Source organism: Mytilus edulis, chromosome 1 (genome assembly GCF_963676685.1).
Source record: "Mytilus edulis chromosome 1, xbMytEdul2.2, whole genome shotgun sequence".
Lineage (NCBI taxonomy): Eukaryota > Metazoa > Mollusca > Bivalvia > Mytilida > Mytilidae > Mytilus > Mytilus edulis.
This window is the reverse complement of record NC_092344.1, coordinates 19,761,351-19,781,263: the sequence shown is the minus strand read 5'-3', so window position 1 is coordinate 19,781,263 and position 19,913 is coordinate 19,761,351. Positions and strand designations below refer to the sequence as shown.

Genomic DNA, 19,913 nt, shown 5'->3' with positions numbered 1-19,913 from the left:
AGTATCCAAAAACTGGGACACGGTATTGTAGAAAATACACCCTTTAATCATGTATATTAAAGTCAAGCCAAAGGGGGTACCCATAAAGTTTCTAATTTCATTTTTTCCTTACAATTCTCATGAAAAATTGTTCTGAGAAATGACCTAAAAACTGAGTTTCCCCCTTAGAACCCCTATAAAGTCAATATAAATACAAACGTTCCACTGGGAACACCCCAGGAGTGTTCTGATACCATTACTATATCAATAGAACCACACACTTTGTGTCTTTGATGCTTTAATGCTGTAAATTTTGCATTATATGTGAACTGTCCAACACTAACTTGGCATTTGGCTGGAGTTTGACGTCACAGATATGACCAACATCTGTGATGAAGTAATTAAATATAGACAAAGCTCCGCCTCTTTCCAGACAGTCTAAGATAAGAGAATAACATGATTGACCATCTGCATTTAATCCATGTTTAACATCATTATTCTCTATATATAAAGAATAATTTTCATTTGAATTTTAAAAAAGAAATAAACTATGTCTGAAATTAGCTAGAACATTAAAAGTGTGCATCAAAAAACATGTTCATAAAAAGATCAAGACCACCCTTTTCTTGAAAATACATTTAATTAAATGGGACTGAAAAAATACACATAAACTGAAAATTAGTTAAAATTCATAAAACTGTATTTAAATGAAGAAGACCAAAGAGAAGAAATTTATACAGGCAGTCAGAGGCTTTCAAAAATACTTCCCCACTCTTTTCCATAGTACTTTTTTTCCTTTTTGGTAGATTTTTTCCCTTTAGTGTTTTTTTTTCTTTTTCTTTGTTCACTTCCATGTTATATAAATAAAGAGAAAGTCAAGATCAGGTAAGATGCAACAGAGGGAAAAGCTTGATTGACTTATGTATCCAAAGTAGACTAAGAATCCTTAACGGAAGGACATTAGGTGACTTTTCTGGGAAATTTACAGCCCACTGTTCCTTGGGTAGTAGTGTAATTGATTATATAATTGGAAGTGAAAGTATTTCACATAGATTTTTATGTATGAAAGTCCATGATTTTCAAAGATCTATTTCAAATCATTGTTTGTTGTCATGTATTCTATCTGTAGATTTTGACGAACAAGTAAATTCTGAGACAACAAAACTATTTCCACTTCCCCTAAGATATAAATGGACTGATGGGTCTATTAGCAAATTCCAGGAAGCGTTGGCTTGTCCCTCTGTTGCATCTAAACTTGAAGAATTTAATAATTGTAATATAAGTTTAGATAAAAATGGTATTGAGAAAGGTGTTGTTGATATGAACAATTGTATTTTAGAAGCTGCAAATATTTCTCTAAAGGCAAGGAAAGGGGTCATGAGAAAAAATAATAAGAAAAAGAAAAAACCATGGTTTACCCCTGATCTACATGAAATGAAAACTTCGTTCGATTATCTAAGTAAACAACTTGCCTTTAGACCTTTTGATAACCAACTTAGACATAAATGTTTTTGTCTAAGTAAGCAGTATAATAAACTAAGGAAGGAAAGGCGACGGAACCATTTTAAAGATATAGTTAATAAAATGAAAAACCTCTCTACAAAAAACCCCAAACAGTTCTGGGAAATTGTTAATACACTCAAATTTTGTGACAGTGAAAAAGAGGAAATACCAATTACCCCCAGTGTATTACTGGATCACTTTAAGGAGTTAAATAAGGTCTCAGGTGAAAAATCTTTAATTAATGACTATTTTAAGAACTGTTTAAATACAACTATAATTCCTAATGGAACAGATATATTAGACAACCCAATCACTATAAAAGAAATTAGTAAAGCTTGCCTAAAGCTTAAAAATAATAAAAGCAGTGGTCATGATGGTATTTTAAATGAAATGATTAAGTATGGCCAGTTCGCACTGATGCCATCTTTGATTAAATTATTTAATAGTATTTTGTCATCTGGTATTTATCCAGAAAGTTGGTCAAATGGTATAATAATCCCTATTTTTAAACAGGGTGATAATCATGATCCTGGCAACTATAGAGGAATAACTATAACTAGTTGTATGGGCAAAGTTTTCAACTCCATTTTAAATACACGACTCGAAGAATTTCTTAAAGTTAATAACATAATCGCTGATGAGCAAATTGGGTTTAAGAGGGGATGTAGAACTTCAGACCACATCTTTAAGCTTAAAACTATTATAGATAAATATTTAAATAAGTCAAAAAAACTTTATACTTGCTTTATAGACCTTAAAAAGGCATTTGACTCTGTGATCCACCCTGCCCTTTTATTAAAGCTTGCAAAAGCTGGTATTGGTGGGAAATATCTATCTATTCTACAATCCATGTATACAAATATTGGATTAAGGGTAAAACTTAACAATGAAAGTATAACCGAAGCCTTTCCTTCAAATATTGGTGTTTTTCAGGGAGACAACCTTAGTCCTAACCTGTTCAATGTATTTATCAATGATATCACCAAGATATTTGATTGCTCCTGTTCACCAGTTTCTATGGGAACTAAATCTATTAACTGTTTGCTATATGCCGATGATTTATTGTTGATGTCAGAAACTAAAGAGGGTCTTCAAAATAGCATGAATAAAGTGTTTGAATATTGTAATGAGTGGGGACTTGGCATCAACTATCGGAAATCAAAAGTACTTATATTCAATAAGGGAAGTAGAATTCCTAAAGTTAATTTCTACATTGGTGAATCAGAAATAGAAATTGTAAAACAATACAAGTATCTTGGTGTTATATTTACTGCAAATGGTAGTTTTAATAATGCGCTAAAGGACCTATACACCCGAGGCCAAAAAGCTTTTTTCAAAATAACTAATGTATTTAAAAATATGTCTTGTGATGCAGAAATTTTTTTGTATGTATTTGACCATACTGTCAAACCTGTACTTTTATATGCATCCGAGATAGTGGGGATGTTTAAACCCTCTTTAGATGATAACTTATTTGAAAAAGTTTATAAATATCTCCCATTGGAGAAACTTAATTTGTCTTTATGTAGATATATTTTATCAGTTAATAAAAAGACAAGCAAACTGGCCTTGTATGGTGAATTAGGTCGATATCCAATTTATATTGATATTGTTTCGTCTATGTTAAAATATTGGACTAGACTTGAAAATGATAAAACAGGTGATAAACTTTTATCTCATGCACTTGCAGAGAATCTACTCATGATTGAAAATAATCAAAATTGCTGGTTAAGCTCAATAAAAAATATTCTCAAGAAATTTAATATGTTCAACTCTAATGAGTCAGAATTAACTCAATTACATGTTTCTATGAAAAATGGTGATATCCAAAGGATAATAAAATCTACTAAAAGTAAGTTTGAATCTAGATGGTTTCAACAACTTCAAACCAGTGAGAAACTGAGAACATATAGAACTTTCAAAAACATTTTCAAATTTGAAAATTATCTTGTTAATATTTGTAACGAAAATGATAAATATAACATGAGTAGATATAGAACCAGCAATCATAGACTGCAAATTGAATTGGGTAGATATACAATACCAAAAACACCTGTTAATGACAGAACATGTAAGAACTGTTCCTCTTGTGAAGTAGAAGATGAAAAACACATTTTATTAGATTGCCAAAAATATTTTACTATTAGGCAAACCTATATAGACATTTGCTATAATAAGAATAGTTCAAAACTGAACACAGATAACAAATTTATTTGGCTTATGAGTAATGAACATGCCAATGTATGTAGAAATATATCTAGATTTCTAAGTTTGAGTATATTTTACAAAACTGATAGCAAAGCAACAGAAAAATTATCATCTTAGTGTTCTGTCATATATATATATATTTATTTGTTGTATGGATATGGTAACTTAATAGAGTATTTACATAAGAACAGGGTTGTCTCCCTTGATATTTATCATACCATATAATATAATATTTCCTTTTTTTATGTGTGTATTAGATCTCTTTGTCAGCTATAACTCTTTCTCAATATTTATGTCGGCACGGGACGTTTGCGCTTTTTCATAGGACATTTGCGCTTTTTTTTGTGGACACTTGCGCTTCAAAACATAGGACATTTGCGCTTTTTAAAAATGGACATTTGCGCTTTTAACATAGGACATTTGCGCTTTTCTTTTTATATATATCTATGACTTCCATCCTCTTTTATCCGGGCTTTAAAAGTTTAAAATCCATTGCATAACACATTGTTGCTATGTGTTTAAAAGTTTATGTACAGCTAAAAGTAAACATTCTTAAGAAATAAAATCAAGTACTTTCATCACAATTACAGGTCAGTTTTAGCTTAATATTTGAAGCCCAATGAGTGAACAAATTTTGCTCTTGTTATCTGTCCTGATTGGTACTTAGCCCACATCTAAAAATAAATGACCGAGTTTCTCATTCCCAATTCAGTTGTACATTCTTTTTATTCTTTAGAGAGTCCTATTGCTTGATTTTTTCTCCACCAGACTTGGGACAGATCGAAACGGCATCACTTCAAGAGAGCTGATGGAAATAAATTTCTAACAACAACTATAACCCGGTCTAGTCTCTATAAATTTAAAATCCATGATCAAGACTGTGTAAATGTGAACTAACTAATGACAAATATAAGTTAAATTTATTTACGTAAGCGGTAAGGATAACTTCTCATTAAGATTAGTCGACTATAGGTAAAAAGCGCAAATGTCCGATCAATTTAATACAGGTGAATCAAAATTAAAAGCGCAAATGTCCATAGTATTTGAAGCGCAAATGTCCTATCGTTTTACAGGTAAAAAAGCGCAAACGTCCTGTGCCCATTTATGTACATATGCATTTATATTGTTCATTTTATGCTCTTTGTGAGTTTTCTTGAATAAATAATTTGAATTTGAATTTTAAATAATTTGTGTTGCAAAACAATGAGATAAGACTACAATATTTATCTTGTGGTCAGGGATTAACAGCTGGACACTGGTATCAACAGATGATTGACATATAAGCCCCTCCCAAATGCCTATATATTTAGATTAATTACCATGTGCTTTTATTTACATAAGTTCATTATCAATTTACTCCCTGTTGTGATATGATAATGACTTTGGGATTTTTACAAACTGTGCAGAATAATACTTACTACAAAATTATGTGATAAAAAAAATATGATCAAAAAATCATTGTTAGACTGTAGTGCTACCTTAACCAGGAAAAAATTTAACATTGACCAATGAACCATGAAAATGAGGTCACGCGTAGATGCACTCTGCCATACACCTAACAATAATTACATGATTTAAGAAATAAAAGGTACCTGGTAACATTTTCTTTCTATGGAATGAAGAATAAGGTCTTTGATGAGCCAATCCTTTTTCCTCCTCTGTTAACAATGTTTCATCTTGCTCTTCCGCCCTCTCCCCTCTCTTAAGAAGTCTCTGTTTGAATTCTTCATTGTCTGTAAATTCATCGTCTGCATCATGTATTGACTGGTGTGCATGGCCTTCCTCTACTTCAGATATAGGAGATGTACGTGCTGAAAGTATACGATAACTGAATCAGAGACCTTCCTAAGAAACTTCAAATATTGAAAAAACACATGAACTCTTTATTGTAATTTTAAGACTCTGCAATTTTTCATGTGTGTTTCCAATTAACTAGCATTAATGATTAATCCTGTTTGATCTTCATACTTTATTTATCCTGAATATCAACACAAAAAACAAAATGTATGAAAATATTTACCTCATTTTTTTTAATATCAAGAGAACTTTTAAATGCATTCAAGTTAATAGGAAAGTTTAAAATAGTGAAAAAGTCATTGGTCCATTTTCATGAAACATAATGACAAACAACTGTATTTTATGTAAGTGTTTGTAAAATTTCATAAATAACAGCAACATAAATGGAAATAAATAATACATTCATCTGGTTTGACTTTTTGACTGGATTATTTCATTTACAGAATGCACAATTTGTTGCACTTCAGACAATTCAGTTTCTTTTATACAAGACATAAATATATATATAGGTACCATCTGTTTCCACTGACAAAATACTTATCAACTATTATGGCTTGTAACACTTTATTTAAATGTCAAACAATTCCTCCTAGAAAATATGTTTCATCTGAGACCAGAAGTTGCCTAGCTTTTAACGTAAAACAATACTGGAGTAATTCATGCTTTGATGTAAATCATGGAAAACCAACTTATTTTGGATCTTCATTTCTATCTAGAACATATAACAAAACAAGACATGACTAATGGAGTTGACAAGATCATAACTTTACTCCATATAAGTTAACCATCAGTTCTAAGTTAAACAAAAGAAATTTTAATTGAAGATTAATTTTAGCTGAAAGTTCTTTCTACTTTTGCTTGTTTTTGTGTTTAAAAAAAAGCTATGAAAAAAAAACCCAATGAAATACAAACAAATATCCTTCTTAAATGTTCTGTTCAAGGGTATAAAAATTAAAGGAATAAAAAAATAATTTCTTGTTTACAGGGTGCATACAATAATTGTACTTTCCTTTGAAAATACATAGTTTATCTCCCTCTGTATGCAATAGTATTTTATATTGTGGTGCTTTTAGAGCAGAATTGCATAACAGACAGGTAACCAGCGTGCAGGGGTAAAAATAACAGTGCATTTTATTATAACTAGATTAAGATATACACTAATGTTTGTTCCACTCTCTCAGTCTAACTTCTATAGGAAATCATATACCAGTAAGTTAAAAAAAACAGGTCTGAATATGGCCCTATTTCTATCTAAAATTTTAAATTAGAATCTCAGATGGCCATTACTGAAATGTAAAACCAATGAATACATATATTGATAAGAAGAAGGTCTTTTGTTTATAAATAAAGGATTCTTTTTATGTCTTCAAAATTATCGTAAAGAATTTCCACAATTTTTTTTTTAAATAGTGCCTATTTCTTTCAGTTTTTGAACCAGAAACATTTATAGCATACATCAACAAAAATATTCTTTTAAGGATGTACTTATGTGAGGTCTTTTGACAATTTGTGTCAAATGTTCAGACTCCTTGTGTTTTTCGCTTTGTTACAAGGTAAAATATTTTGAACAGATATATCATGTTATGGAGGGGTATTTGCGAAAAATACCAGTCAAGGGACTGTGAAAGACAAGGGAAATTCTATCCCAAGACTTGTATTTTTTGCAAATACCCCTCCATAACAAATGTAACATGATATATCTGTTTAATTACACCGAATAGATTTGGATTGAAGCTCTCTGTACAGGTGAAGATAAACCTCCTTTTTCTTACTTGTAAGGTGTATTTCTCAAACATGTTTATGCATAATTTTGAGGATAAGTGGATATTATCATAAAACCGTGGAAATTATATATGTACTAATACGCGTTAGCTCGCTTTCTTTATGTAACGTCATATCGAAAAATGTGGCAGGAAGATGCTCGCGAGGGTAAAAAAGTAATATCCAAAATGGCAAATACCATGGTATTTGAGGCAAATCCACCGGCAGTGGTGAAAAACAAGCAAATTCGTTTGAAATGAGATTTTTTTTAGAATAAGCGAAAAATACACTGGCTACCAACCAATCAAAATCTTGCATTCTTATATAAGGTGTAATTATTCCCCATATCCCCTATTTATCTTTTGATATAAGACTTAATAGCTCATAAAAGGTCATTTACCAGAATTTAAGCAGATTCTAGATTTATTTTCTCACGATTTGAGACCCAAAAATACAAATGCAAATATAAGGTAGAAGTCCAAGTCAGCCTTTTCTCACCATTTTTTGAAAATAAAATATCTTGAAAAGGAGCTCCATAAATTCTTGATTTTTTTTCTAATATCAACTAAGTACATCCTTAAAGAAACTAGTTTTATAATCATCTGTCTTGAATATTTTGTTTGACCAGCCATTAGCTAATGCAAGGTTTGTTTCTTAGGTCTAAATGTGGTTAAAATCCCAAAAATTTCACATTTCTGATGCAAGTGGGACAAACAGTAGTTAGTAGAAGGTTAATGAAATACCAAAAAAACATGCATAGATTAATTATTATCTGGTTATTAAGAAAGTAAACAATTGGTTAACTATATGTTAGTCATTTATAACATTAACAGCTAAGGAATAACTCAAAAATAAAACAAATTGGTTAATAAGTTAAACGAAAATCTTGCATAGCTGTAAAAAAAAATAATAAGTAGATTACTGGTTAACAAAAGAATAAATAAAACATAAACTACAAAACAAATAAATATGTGTTAATAAAAAAATAATTAATAAATTGTTAACAAATGTAATTAGCTGAATGATTAAATACAAAGAAAAGTTAGGTTAGAAGCTAAGAACAAGAGTTGCTGGATTACATGCTTCAAGTTGCTGGTCTGACTCTCGAGGTAAAATAACTTTGATGGGCTGTGAGTTAGCCTTTTGTTCTTTAAGTCTCCTTAGTGCAGCTGTAGGGGTCTCGGCTCCAGACCTATCAATCCTTGACCTTGGTCTATCCAACCATCGTGGGTCCAATTCATCTCCTACTTCTGGGAGGTCTCCTTCTTCTCCATCAGCTACTCTCCTAGTTGATTCATTCACTTTGTGCAAAAAACATTTAGATAACTCAAAAATATAATCATGCATACATTTGATAAATAAAATACTAAAATGTAATTGGGGTTCTTTTATTGCTTCAGTTCTTACTTTTAAGTTTGAATATTTGTTTTGCTTATAACAGAAAATAGTAACAGTAATAGAAATAATTATATGGTACTAACTTGCTTTATTTGATGTATCCAAATTGTCATCTTGTTCACCAGGTTTCTGTATTAAAAATATAATAATTTTGAATTTTAAGTATTTATCAACCATTCTTTCAATGCTTTACTTATGTTTTTAGATACAAATCTACATAGAAATGATTAAACATAGATTATCTACAATTGCATATATGAATAAAATTTCGCCACATTCTCTGCAACTGCCATTTAAATGTCCTTATTTTAATAAGAAAGCAGCATTTGATTCACTTCAAAAATGCTTAAAGAATACATGGTCACAATGAAAATTATTTGATTGTATTGATGCTGGCATCAACCACTTAACCAATCAAAGTACACCATTAAATTGTTGCAGGTTGAACTCTATTGGAAAAATAAACTTAGTTGCAATTTCTAACCAAAGTCAGGGAACATAACACACAATCTAATTGAGACATCTGTCTTAAACACTTTTCTAGATGCACCTATCTATATAAGTATCTGTAGGAAACTGATGTGGAATGAAAACAGGTATATGATGAAGACATAATCTTTCAATCAGTTTAATTGAGGTCTGGAGCTGGCATGTCAGTAACTGCTAGAAGTCTGTTGTTATTTATGTATTATTGTCATTTTGTTTATCTTCTTTTGTTTCCTATCCTGACATCGGATTTGGAATTCTATTAAACTGAGTTTTATTGTGCGTACTGTTGTGCATTTGTTTTTTCTACATTGGCTAGAGGTATAGGGGAAAGGTTGAGATCTCAAAAAATATGTTTAACCCTGCTGCATTTTTGCTCCTCTCCCAAGTCAGGAGCCTCAGGCCTTTGTTAGTCTTGTATCGTTTTTTAATTTTAGTTTTTTGTGTATAATTTGGATTTTTGGTATGATGTCCATTACCACTGAACTAGTATACATATTTGTGTAGGGCCAGCTGAAATACACCTCCAGGTGCGGGAATTTCTAGCTGCATTGAAGACCCATTGGTGGCCTTCGTCTGTTGGCTGCTCTATGGTCAGGTTGTTGTCTCTTTGACACATTCCCCATTTCCATTCTCAATTTTAATTATATTATGGCCAAAAAAATTTGGGTTTGTAACATCTTAAGTCACTGCTTTGTCAGGAACTGTTAAAACGAACATTGTGACTTGGAGAGAGAGTTTTCATTGGCACTCATACAACATTTTCTTATTTATATTTAGGCAGACCTTGGTAATTATAATCCCCCAACAACACATTTACTTCTACTCAGTGTACTCCTGTAACTACAATGTAATAATTGAATGACAAAGAAACACAGTCTGGTCAATGTTCACCTCGAAAGATCATATTAAAATCGGAAATAGACTGAAAATGACCATGTTTTTCAACTGGGGTAGGTTAAATACCACCAGAAAATATTTTTACAAATTAGTATTCTATTTATGTACAAATCATTTTCAAGACATCAAAGTATTCATTGATGTTCACAATTCTCAAAATTAACCAATGGTTGGCTGAAACACATTTATAAATGCCACAACACTGCATCAAGCAATCATACATAACATCAACAATATCAAAAGCACAACAAAAAATATAACTGGCAAAAATAAAAGATTTAATACTCATGATGTGTGTCTGTTCTTATATATACCACTATAGTAAAAGATTTTAAAATATGCAGGATGTGTGTCTGTTGTGATATATACAACTATAAGAAAAATAATTAATATTAATAAAGTGCTTCTATCTAAAGTAAGTATAGTCATTGATATTATTAGTACTGCTGATTTTAAATATTGCTATATAATTATGTATATTGCTTACTGTGTAGACCATTATTGCTATATAATTATGTATATTATGTATACTGCTTACTGTGTAGATCATTATTGCTATATAATTATGTATATTGCTTACTGTGTAGACCATTATTGCTATATAATTATGTATATTGCTTACTGTGTAGACAATTATACCAAAATGTAAACCTGATATTCAAATATCAAAAGATCTAAATTACTTGAAAATGGAACTCTTTTCAATTACAGTTATCTTAAGCTTACACATCTCCAACATTTTTTTCTCTAATTTTTAAGTGGTTGATTTTGGAATGAGAATACTTACCAACAGTTGAAAACAGGTTCTTTATTGTGGTATGACCTAGTATACTTATCAACTGATACCATGTTCTTGATTGTGGTGTAACTTTACTGAAACACTGTTTAGACGTGGTTCTTGATTGTTAATTGACTCAGTATACTCACCAACTGTTGAAAACAGGTTCTTCATTGTGGTATAAGTGTACTCAACAACTGTTGAGATGTGGTTCTTGATTTTTAATTGACTTAGTATACTCACCAAATGTTGAAAACAGCTTCTTGATTGGGGAATTACCTAGTATGGCGATTTAAAAAGAGGTTCTTAATTATAGCATAACGTATTAACCTATTATACTTATTTGAAAAGAGGTTCTTGATTTTTGTATGATCTAGTACACATGTATCACAAATTTGGCTGCTAGATCCAAATTACTTTCACATTTACCACTTATGTTTGATTCGTTTGCTCATCCAATTGTGTCAATTTAACAGAACAATTGTCATACAAGTGGGAGGTTAATTAAGCTATAAAACCAGTTTTCAACCGAAACTTTTCTTTTGAATGCCTGTACCAAGTCAGATATATGACAGTTTTTCCTCAATCTTTCCTTTGATTGATTTTGTCAGTTTATATGGACTTCCTCTATTTAGATTTACCATGGTCGGAGTTCAATATTTTTATTACACTCTTTTATAACAACAACTGTTGAGATCTGGTTCCTGATTGTGGTATAACCATATATACTCACCAACTGTTGACCTGGTTCTGGGGTGTCCAATCTGTCTAATTCTCTTGTTGGTGTAGGGGCCATGCTTGGGGTTTTACTTCTATCCCCTATCATGGTCCTTGGTCTGTCTGGATTATATTTTGCTTTAATCCCTAGAGCACCTGTTCCTTTTCTCAGGGGAGGTAATTCAAGTTTAGTTCCCATTAAACCTTGTTGTTTGGGTTCTACACCGGCTTCCATAGCCCAAAGCTGTTCCTCCATGCTCTCCATCATAGATTGATCATCTACCTTTATCATAGGATCTTCTTTGAATTTCTCTGATGATTGATTGTCCAATGGTTTCATATTAGGAGCTGGTTTTGGCTAAAATAAGGATGCAGCTAAAGCATGCTCACAACAGTGCACAAGCAAAGCAAAATAATAAACATCTTCATCTTTTTATGTGATACTTGTTATAGAGGTATATTTCATATATTTCCTACGTGATTATTTGATCAAGACATATTATGAGTAATGCATTATTATTTTGTCCTTATACCTCCTCGATTTAACATGGTTATGAGCTCATTTAAAAAAAAATCTTATAATTTATTAACCATCCAAAGAAAGACAACTCTTTCATTTAAACAAATTTGTCTCAGATCCCACTGTGTGTCCGATCCAATCTCAAATAAGAAGAGACTGACAGAAAAGAAGGATATACATTGATTTAGTATATTTATGTTCATTGGATTTTACGTATGAGGGATTGTGGGATAGTATCATTCAATATTTTAACAGATTCGTATATTTAACAAAGCTAGTTTGGCCAACAGTCTAAAATTATTTTTTTTTCAAATTAATTAGATTAATTTAAACAACTTTTCTAAATTATATCAAATCAAAGGGCACAACTAGTGAAAGTAATGGCTGACCTGTATGTAATTTGTAGAATTTTAATATCTGTAATATTTGTTCTGTATGTTTTTTGTAAGGGCCTCAATGTAGATTAGTGAATGCTAATTGAGTCACCCTCTTTAAATAAATTCATTATTATTATTATTGTCATTAAGTGTTAGAACAAAATATAAAGACTTTTTTATTTAAAGCAACATATGATTGACAGACAATCAATTAAATGTTCCATAAAATTTATCTAGGTACCTGGTTACAAAAAATATTCAAACTTACCCCTAAAGGGAACAGATTAAGATTGGACAGGTCTATTATAGTTAATTTCAGACAAGTGTAAAACACATTTAATTTTAATCCAATATTCTTTTTAAATGAATAGTACTAATTTTCATTCTTGCAAAATATGACAACAATCAGTACTCTAGCTACAACATAAACGTATGCATGTGAATGGCTTACCCTTAGATGAGGAGCTATGTCCATTCTCTCACTTTGCTGTTTAAGTAATTCTTGTCGCTTCTGTTCTAATAATTCTTCAGGAGTTGGCCCTTTCTTCTTCTGTTGCATTCTACGTTCTAACATTTGTTTTCTTCTCAGCTCTTTTTGTTCTTTAAGTTTATGTTCTTTCAGTTTCTTTTGTACCTCCTGAAAAAATGTTTATCTGTATTTTGAAAACAGTGAAATTTCTAATCAAATCTTTGAAGGTAAAACATTCCTTTAGATATGGACAGAGGAGTATCATAACAAAATTGTTTTTTTGTCACTTTGGGGGCTTTGGTGTTGATGGTATTTGTGTTATAGTCTCTACTGATTTGAAGCTTAACTTAGATATTGTATAGACACCTGTCTATATTGATTGTTTGTTTTTGTTGGATTACTGTCTCATTGATGATTAACCTATATCTCTTTTCAAAATTTATTAATTCTCCAAAAAATTTATACAACATTAAGATTTATTTGTTCATTTTATTTAACTTATTACTGAATTATAAAATTACAAATGCATATTTAAAAGAAATGCTGATTAAAACAAGAATGTGTCCACAGTACACGGATGCCCCACTTGCACTATCATTTTCTATGTTTAGTGGACCGTGAAATTGGAATAAATTCTCTAATTTGGCATTAAAATTAGAATGATCTTATCAAAGGGAACATGTATACTAAGTTTCAAGTTGATTGGACTTCTACTTTATCAAAAACTACCTTGACCAAAAACTTTAACCTGAAATTTGCACTATCATTTTCTATGTTCAGTGAACCGTAAAATTGGGGTCAAAACTCTAGTTTGGCATTTAAATTAGAAAGATCATATCATAGGGCACATGTATACTAAGTTTCAAGTTGATTGGACTTCAACTTCATCAAAAACTACCTTGACCAAAAACTTTAACCTGAAGCGGGACAGATTGACGAACGAACGGACGGACAGACGGATGAACAAACAGACGGACGGACGAACTGAAGCACAGACCAGAAAACATAATGCCCCTCTACTATCGTAGGTGGGGCATAAAAAAAGACCTACTGAGAGTTGCTACAAGGTCTATTTACATGCAAAGAGAGGGACTCTTTCTTAAGTCTTTTTATCTGGCTACTGTTAGAATTATTTTATTTCCTTAATCATTTTTACGATTATATTAATTTTTTATTCCTTAATTATAGTCTTACCGTTAGTTCTTCCTCTTCATCACTACTTCCTTCCTTCTTATGATCATGATCAGCTTCTTTGTTCCGTGTTGAGTCAGGACGTTTCTTCTTCCGTACAACTTTGTCTCCTTTCGATAAATCTTTTAGACTTACGTCCTTCAGATTGTATTTACTGGTTCTGTCTTCTGGTTCTTCTACTGCCTTCTTACTTTCGTCCTGCTTTTCTGTTGTACTGGTTTCCTGTTCTAGAGTTTCCTGCTGTTGCTGCTGTGCAGAGCTGCCTTCTGACATTCCAGCTGTATAGAAAAGGGAATATTATTGTAAATGAATAGACATTTGTACTTTTAGTCTTCAGGGGATGTTTTTTTTTTTTAAATTATTATAATTTAGCAATTTGATATACATGTAAAATAAATAAATAAAATATATCATTATTTTGGGGAAATGAAATTTATTTTCAAAATTTCAAAGGATGTTGTTTTAGTTTGTCTATATTTTTTAAAACAGCATTTGATAATTTGACATATTTTTAGTTACATTTAAAAATGTTTGCTCTACAAGAAAAAAAAATAATAACAGGAATAATAACAAATACAAAAAAAAAACACAAAATCTTCCAATAAGAATTTATTAGGCAGGAGATCTCTTCTTTTATCCAAGAGTCAAACAGAAATAGGTATTTATCAAAAACAAAACAAAAACATTGTGCATGTGCAACAAAACCAAACGAGTGTCAACAGCTTTACTAGTATATTGATAAAATTCATCTTGTGATTACACTGGGAAATAGTGGGCATGGAATACAAGTTAATAGGTTGCAAGTTGTTAAGTTAAACTTGTAATGTGGTGATGATATCAATCAACTCAGTGTCAGAGATCACCTTCACGTGAATGTTTTACACTTTTTCTCTTGTTTCTCATAGTAGGTTTGTGACTGCCATGTTTTAATTCATCATCAAAACCAGAAATATTATCCATTGCCTGATTGCCTACTGTTTGTCCAGACGCTGTATGGGAGTGTACAGAAAATGACCCAGGGTCAGTTCCTTGCATTTTGCCATGTTTAGACGATTTTGCTGTCTTGGCTAATTTCTTAGCCTTTTCTAGCTCTTCTTTCTCTATATTTTGAGCTATAATTGTATCAATTAATCCTGAAACACAATAAACCTTTTAAACACAGCAAATTTTTCAAATGACTGAAATTATTTTTGCACTGGGATAGGTGATTTTTTTTACATACATCAGTTTAACCTTGAACTCATTGTGATTTGGTTTGACCTTCTCCACTCCCCAGTGTAACCTTGAACTCATAGTGATTTGGTCTGACCTGCACCAGTTTATCTTGAACTCGTAGTGATATGGTTTGACCTTCACCAATTTAACCATGAAATTATAGTGATTTGTTTTGAAATACATCATTTTTACCATGAACTCATAGTGATTTGATTTGACCTTTACCAATTACCCCTTGAACTCAGAGTGATTTGTTTTGATTTACACCAGTTTTACCTTGAACTCATAATGATTTGGTTTGACCAACACCAATTTTACCTTGAACTCAAAGTGATTTGATTTAACCTTCACAAGTTTAAGCTTGAACTCATAGTGATTTGGTTTGACCTTCACCAGTTTTACCTTGAACTCATAGTGATTTGATTTTACCTGCACCAGTCTAACCTTGAACACATAGTACATTTGAAATTTCATTCGACCATAAGCAGTTTAACCTTGAACTCATAGTGATTTGGTTTGACCTTCACCTGTTTTACCTTGTAACTGTTTTCCTTCCCACTGGATCTCCTCAACAAACTTGTCTAGTTTGATCGGACTTGGCAAGTTTATACTTATGTCTGGGATGGAGGGGTCTTTTGGGGACTTAGCTAGGGTCTCTCTCATTTCCTCAAAAGCTTTTTCAAACTGAATATCCATTGTAAGATCACTGGGAGTGGTTTTAATACTTTTATCATAGACAGGATGAGCAGTTTTAGGCATTCTTATGAGTTCATACTCTGCCCTTGGTATTGTTTTGGGTTCTATTATAGTTCTTAATGGTACTAAGTGATCAAACATAGAATAAGTTCGTTGAGGAACTGATGAAAAAATAATAAACAAAGGTTAAATATAATTTTGTATATTCAATATTATTCTTTGGATACCAATTTTCGTGGGTTTCATACACCTTATCGCTTATCCCGGCAGACCAAGGCGCCTGAACTTTTGACGCATACAACAATCACTTTTCCATTGTGGTGTCTGATATTTTGTTTTGTGACGTCAAAATTTTATGAAAACCTGTGTGATATCCAGTAATGGCGGACAAATAGCGATAAGATGTATAGGTACAAGTGAAGCAGGAATTCAAATGTTCAATAAAATACAAATTTTCTATAGTCTTGGTATGCAGTAGTTGGAAAAACCATGAAATCAAATATCCATGAAAGTGAAATCGATACCAACGAAAATAATTGAATCCACAGTACATAAATGTTCCCTTTGATAGCGTTTATAATTTAACTATGAGGGAGTTGTGTTTATATAAAAAATTGTTTTCTTTATGTAGTTTATATGTTATAACTAAGGATTTCTATTTGTATTCGTATAGATAAATATGAATTGATCATTCTAATAAGAAAGAAATTAGATATGAACTATGGCATAAATCCCATTAAAAGACTATGAGACTGAATAAGTAAACAGAAATATATTTTGTTAATCATCCTATAACTGAAATGGCTCAAAAGTTTATTCAAGAAATTACAGTTTATGTTTGCAGTTGATGAACCATGAACATAAGTTCGAACGGACACATGCCAAATATGGAACTTCAAAAAAATAATCAAGTTCGTCATATTTTTTTTTAAATGTCCTTTAGTATAATTCATATAAATAAGACAATAATTAATACTGTAGTTACCAGGAGATGCAGCTTTTATTTCTTCTAGAGTTCTAAGTTCATCTTTATGTTTCTCTACACCTTGCTCTGTTTTCTATAAATATAAATGCACTGTCAACAACTGCTCCTAACTGAAGACAAGTATTTATATGGTCTAATTCTCAACAAAATTTGTAGATTTTTTTATAAGATTTCCATTTAGAAACTTAATATTTTCAATTAAGAATTGAATGCTGCTTTTTGTAAATTTATTGGGGTGTAAAAGCGTTGACCGAAGTACATTTTGTATGAAGCGCAGAAGCGCTTCATACTAAAAATGTGCGCACGGTCAACGCTTTCACAACCCTATAAAGTTACAAAAAGAAGCATTCAATACTTATAATTACATTTTTTTTAGCTAGAATCATGAAAACACGATTTTTATCAAGTTTTCATTTAATTTACCTGTGCACTTTATTGTGGGACCTCGTGTCATCATGAATGATAAATGTTATTGTCTAATACAATTGTTTCAGGAATAGCACGTGTTGTGCAGTTAGCCAATCAGAATAACGTATTATAATGAAACATACATCAAATGTAATTATTGATAAATGAAACTATACAGCTTATCTAAGCAGTTGATGAACCATGGAAAATAAGGTCATGAGGAATGGAAAAATACAAAAATACAAATATTCAGTAGGCACTGAGTTCTAAGACAAATCAGCAATTACCTATAACGTGACGGTACCCAAATTGCACCTATTTTGACAGTTTTTTCACCTACGTTTTTTTATGATCAAGAAAAAAATGTCCATACTGTGTTTATTTTGTAGCCCTATCCTTCTTTATTGTATAGGTACACCAATTTAAATTTGAATCCATATTGAGTCATAAAAAAATGGGTTTGAATCAACCTCCAAACTATCCATGATTCTGTAATGAGGAGTACCCAAATTGCATCCATGCTTAAATTCACATTGTCAAAAGTCTAATAACCGAATTTTTGTTTAATTTCTTCAAATATTTTGAACAAGCGGATATTAGTCCATGCTTACTCTTCATATTTTACGAAATGGATACTTATAATATATTGTATTTGCTAATTTTAAGAAGATGACGCTTTGATGACGTCGCATGATGACGTTTTCGTACATTTTGCTTTTTCAGTAAACAGTCCATCTGTTGATAAACACTGTGAACGTTTTGTGTATATCTAAATATGTTTACCTATGTTAAAAGACGTGCATAGTATCAAATTATAAAAATACAAAGTGATTAGTCTCTAGGAAATCTTGTAGGATTTCTGTTGCTATTTTTTCTAAATAGGTGCAATTTGGGTACTCGGTGCAATTTGGGTACCCTTACGTTACAGATATATAAGCTTGCCAAAAAAGGTGACAAAAAAGACAGTTTTAAATTTCAATGGTCTATAATTGAGTCATTTTGATATGATATTGTATATTTATAGCAAGGTGAAAATACCTCTTGTTCTGTAGTATCATCAGGTGTTGTTGGTCTACTACCCGAGGGAGTCTGTACAGGGGTGGGACCAGGAGAGTTTCCAAACTGTGGCATTTCAAACTTCAATTTCTCTTCATCTTCATCATTATCATTGAAATCTGGAACTTCTCCATTCTGTTGGGCTAACATCATCTGCTTTCGTCTCTTCTTTCTTTCTGTAAACATATAGCACATTTTTTCTATCTAAGAAACAAAACAATCATATTTTAATTTCACATAATTAGAAGGAGGTTGTATATTTCATGTAGTATCAAGCTATCAATGTACATTAATATAGCTGACTATGAAGTATGGGCTTTGCTCATTGTTGAAGGCCGTACGGTGACCTATAGTTGTTAATGTCTGTGTTATTTTGGTCTTTTGTGGATAGTTGTCTCATTGGCAATCATACCAAATCTTCTTTTTTATGAATAATACCTGTACTATAGATCAATCTGATTAGAATGATTATTAAAATGCTCTTCAAACATTCACATTTATTTGTAACAAAACTTATTTTAATGGATATTTTAATTTACAATTAGTCCTTCCTGGCTGACTTCGTCACAACTAATTTTTGTGATTATCTCATTTTCTTGTTGTGTTTATATAATGGTAGACCCAACATTTACATTTTCACATTGATTTATATTTTTCTTTTCCAGAAAGTTGTGAAAAATAAGATGATTAACAGTAATTCTCAAACAAGTCAAGTATATTTATTTAAGAAGATTTTTGGAATACTTATTTATTAGCTACATCTGATGAGGTTTGCCATCAAGTACATATGAAATCAATTTCAAAGTTTTAAAATTACAATCTTATATTTGTTTGTATTGACATAATTTCTAGAAACATTTATATTTTCATATAACACAACCTAGTTTTCAGACTAAGTGAAGTTTCGATAGGCTTGTGGTAAAAGAAGTGATTTAAATACCAAACAGTGAACCTGGAGCAAAGTGATTTAAAAACAGTTATCAAAATACATTTTTAAGAGTCTCCAAGTATCCTGTATGGCTCACATGGCATTGTTGCATTTAATTATACTATTAGTTACATAGTGTGCTAGTGACCTAATACAGTATATATGGGGTGAGACCGAAGCTTGAATCCCCATATGGAATTTACTGACCCCATATATACAGTATTACGTCACAAGCACACTATGTAACGAATTTCTCTTACAGACTATCTTAACGTGTAAAATTTAGACTAGTGACCTATCAAAATGAGCAAGTCTTCAATACAGTTAGCATTAACATGATTAAGAAACTACTTCCTTTGATCCTACAAAAACAGATGCCAACAATGACAACTTGTTAGATTTAAATGTGTTTTATGAATTTATTTCACTTTATCATCACTTTCTTCGTCTGTTGAAATCTTTAAGATTTTTTCTCAGTAGTGTTTTGTTTTTCTAAAGCGACGTAACACCACTTCTAACCGTGTATGAAATAAGCCCCGTC

General features: G+C 31.3%; 1 protein-coding gene across 12 annotated transcripts in view; it reads right to left on the bottom strand.

The window, feature by feature from the left end:
- Positions 1–19,913, bottom strand: part of LOC139526951 (uncharacterized) — a 63,087-nt gene that overhangs the window by 16,982 nt on the left and 26,192 nt on the right. For 4 of the 12 annotated variants that reach the window (XM_071322168.1, XM_071322198.1, XM_071322185.1 and 1 more), the window contains 8 exons: positions 18,427–18,620; positions 16,981–17,053; positions 14,088–14,362; positions 12,876–13,061; positions 11,544–11,885; positions 8,730–8,775; positions 8,328–8,549; positions 5,283–5,501 (listed from right to left, as the gene is read on the bottom strand). In XM_071322168.1, coding sequence (XP_071178269.1) covers positions 5,283–5,501; positions 8,328–8,549; positions 8,730–8,775; positions 11,544–11,885; positions 12,876–13,061; positions 14,088–14,362; positions 16,981–17,053; positions 18,427–18,620 — 1,557 coding nt within the window. Of the gene's footprint in view, positions 1–5,282; positions 5,502–8,327; positions 8,550–8,729; positions 8,776–11,543; positions 11,886–12,875; positions 13,062–14,087; positions 14,363–15,835; positions 16,157–16,980; positions 17,054–18,426; positions 18,621–19,913 lie in introns of all 12 variants that reach the window. The other 8 variants (XM_071322135.1, XM_071322143.1, XM_071322152.1 and 5 more) reach the window with 5 other exon arrangements.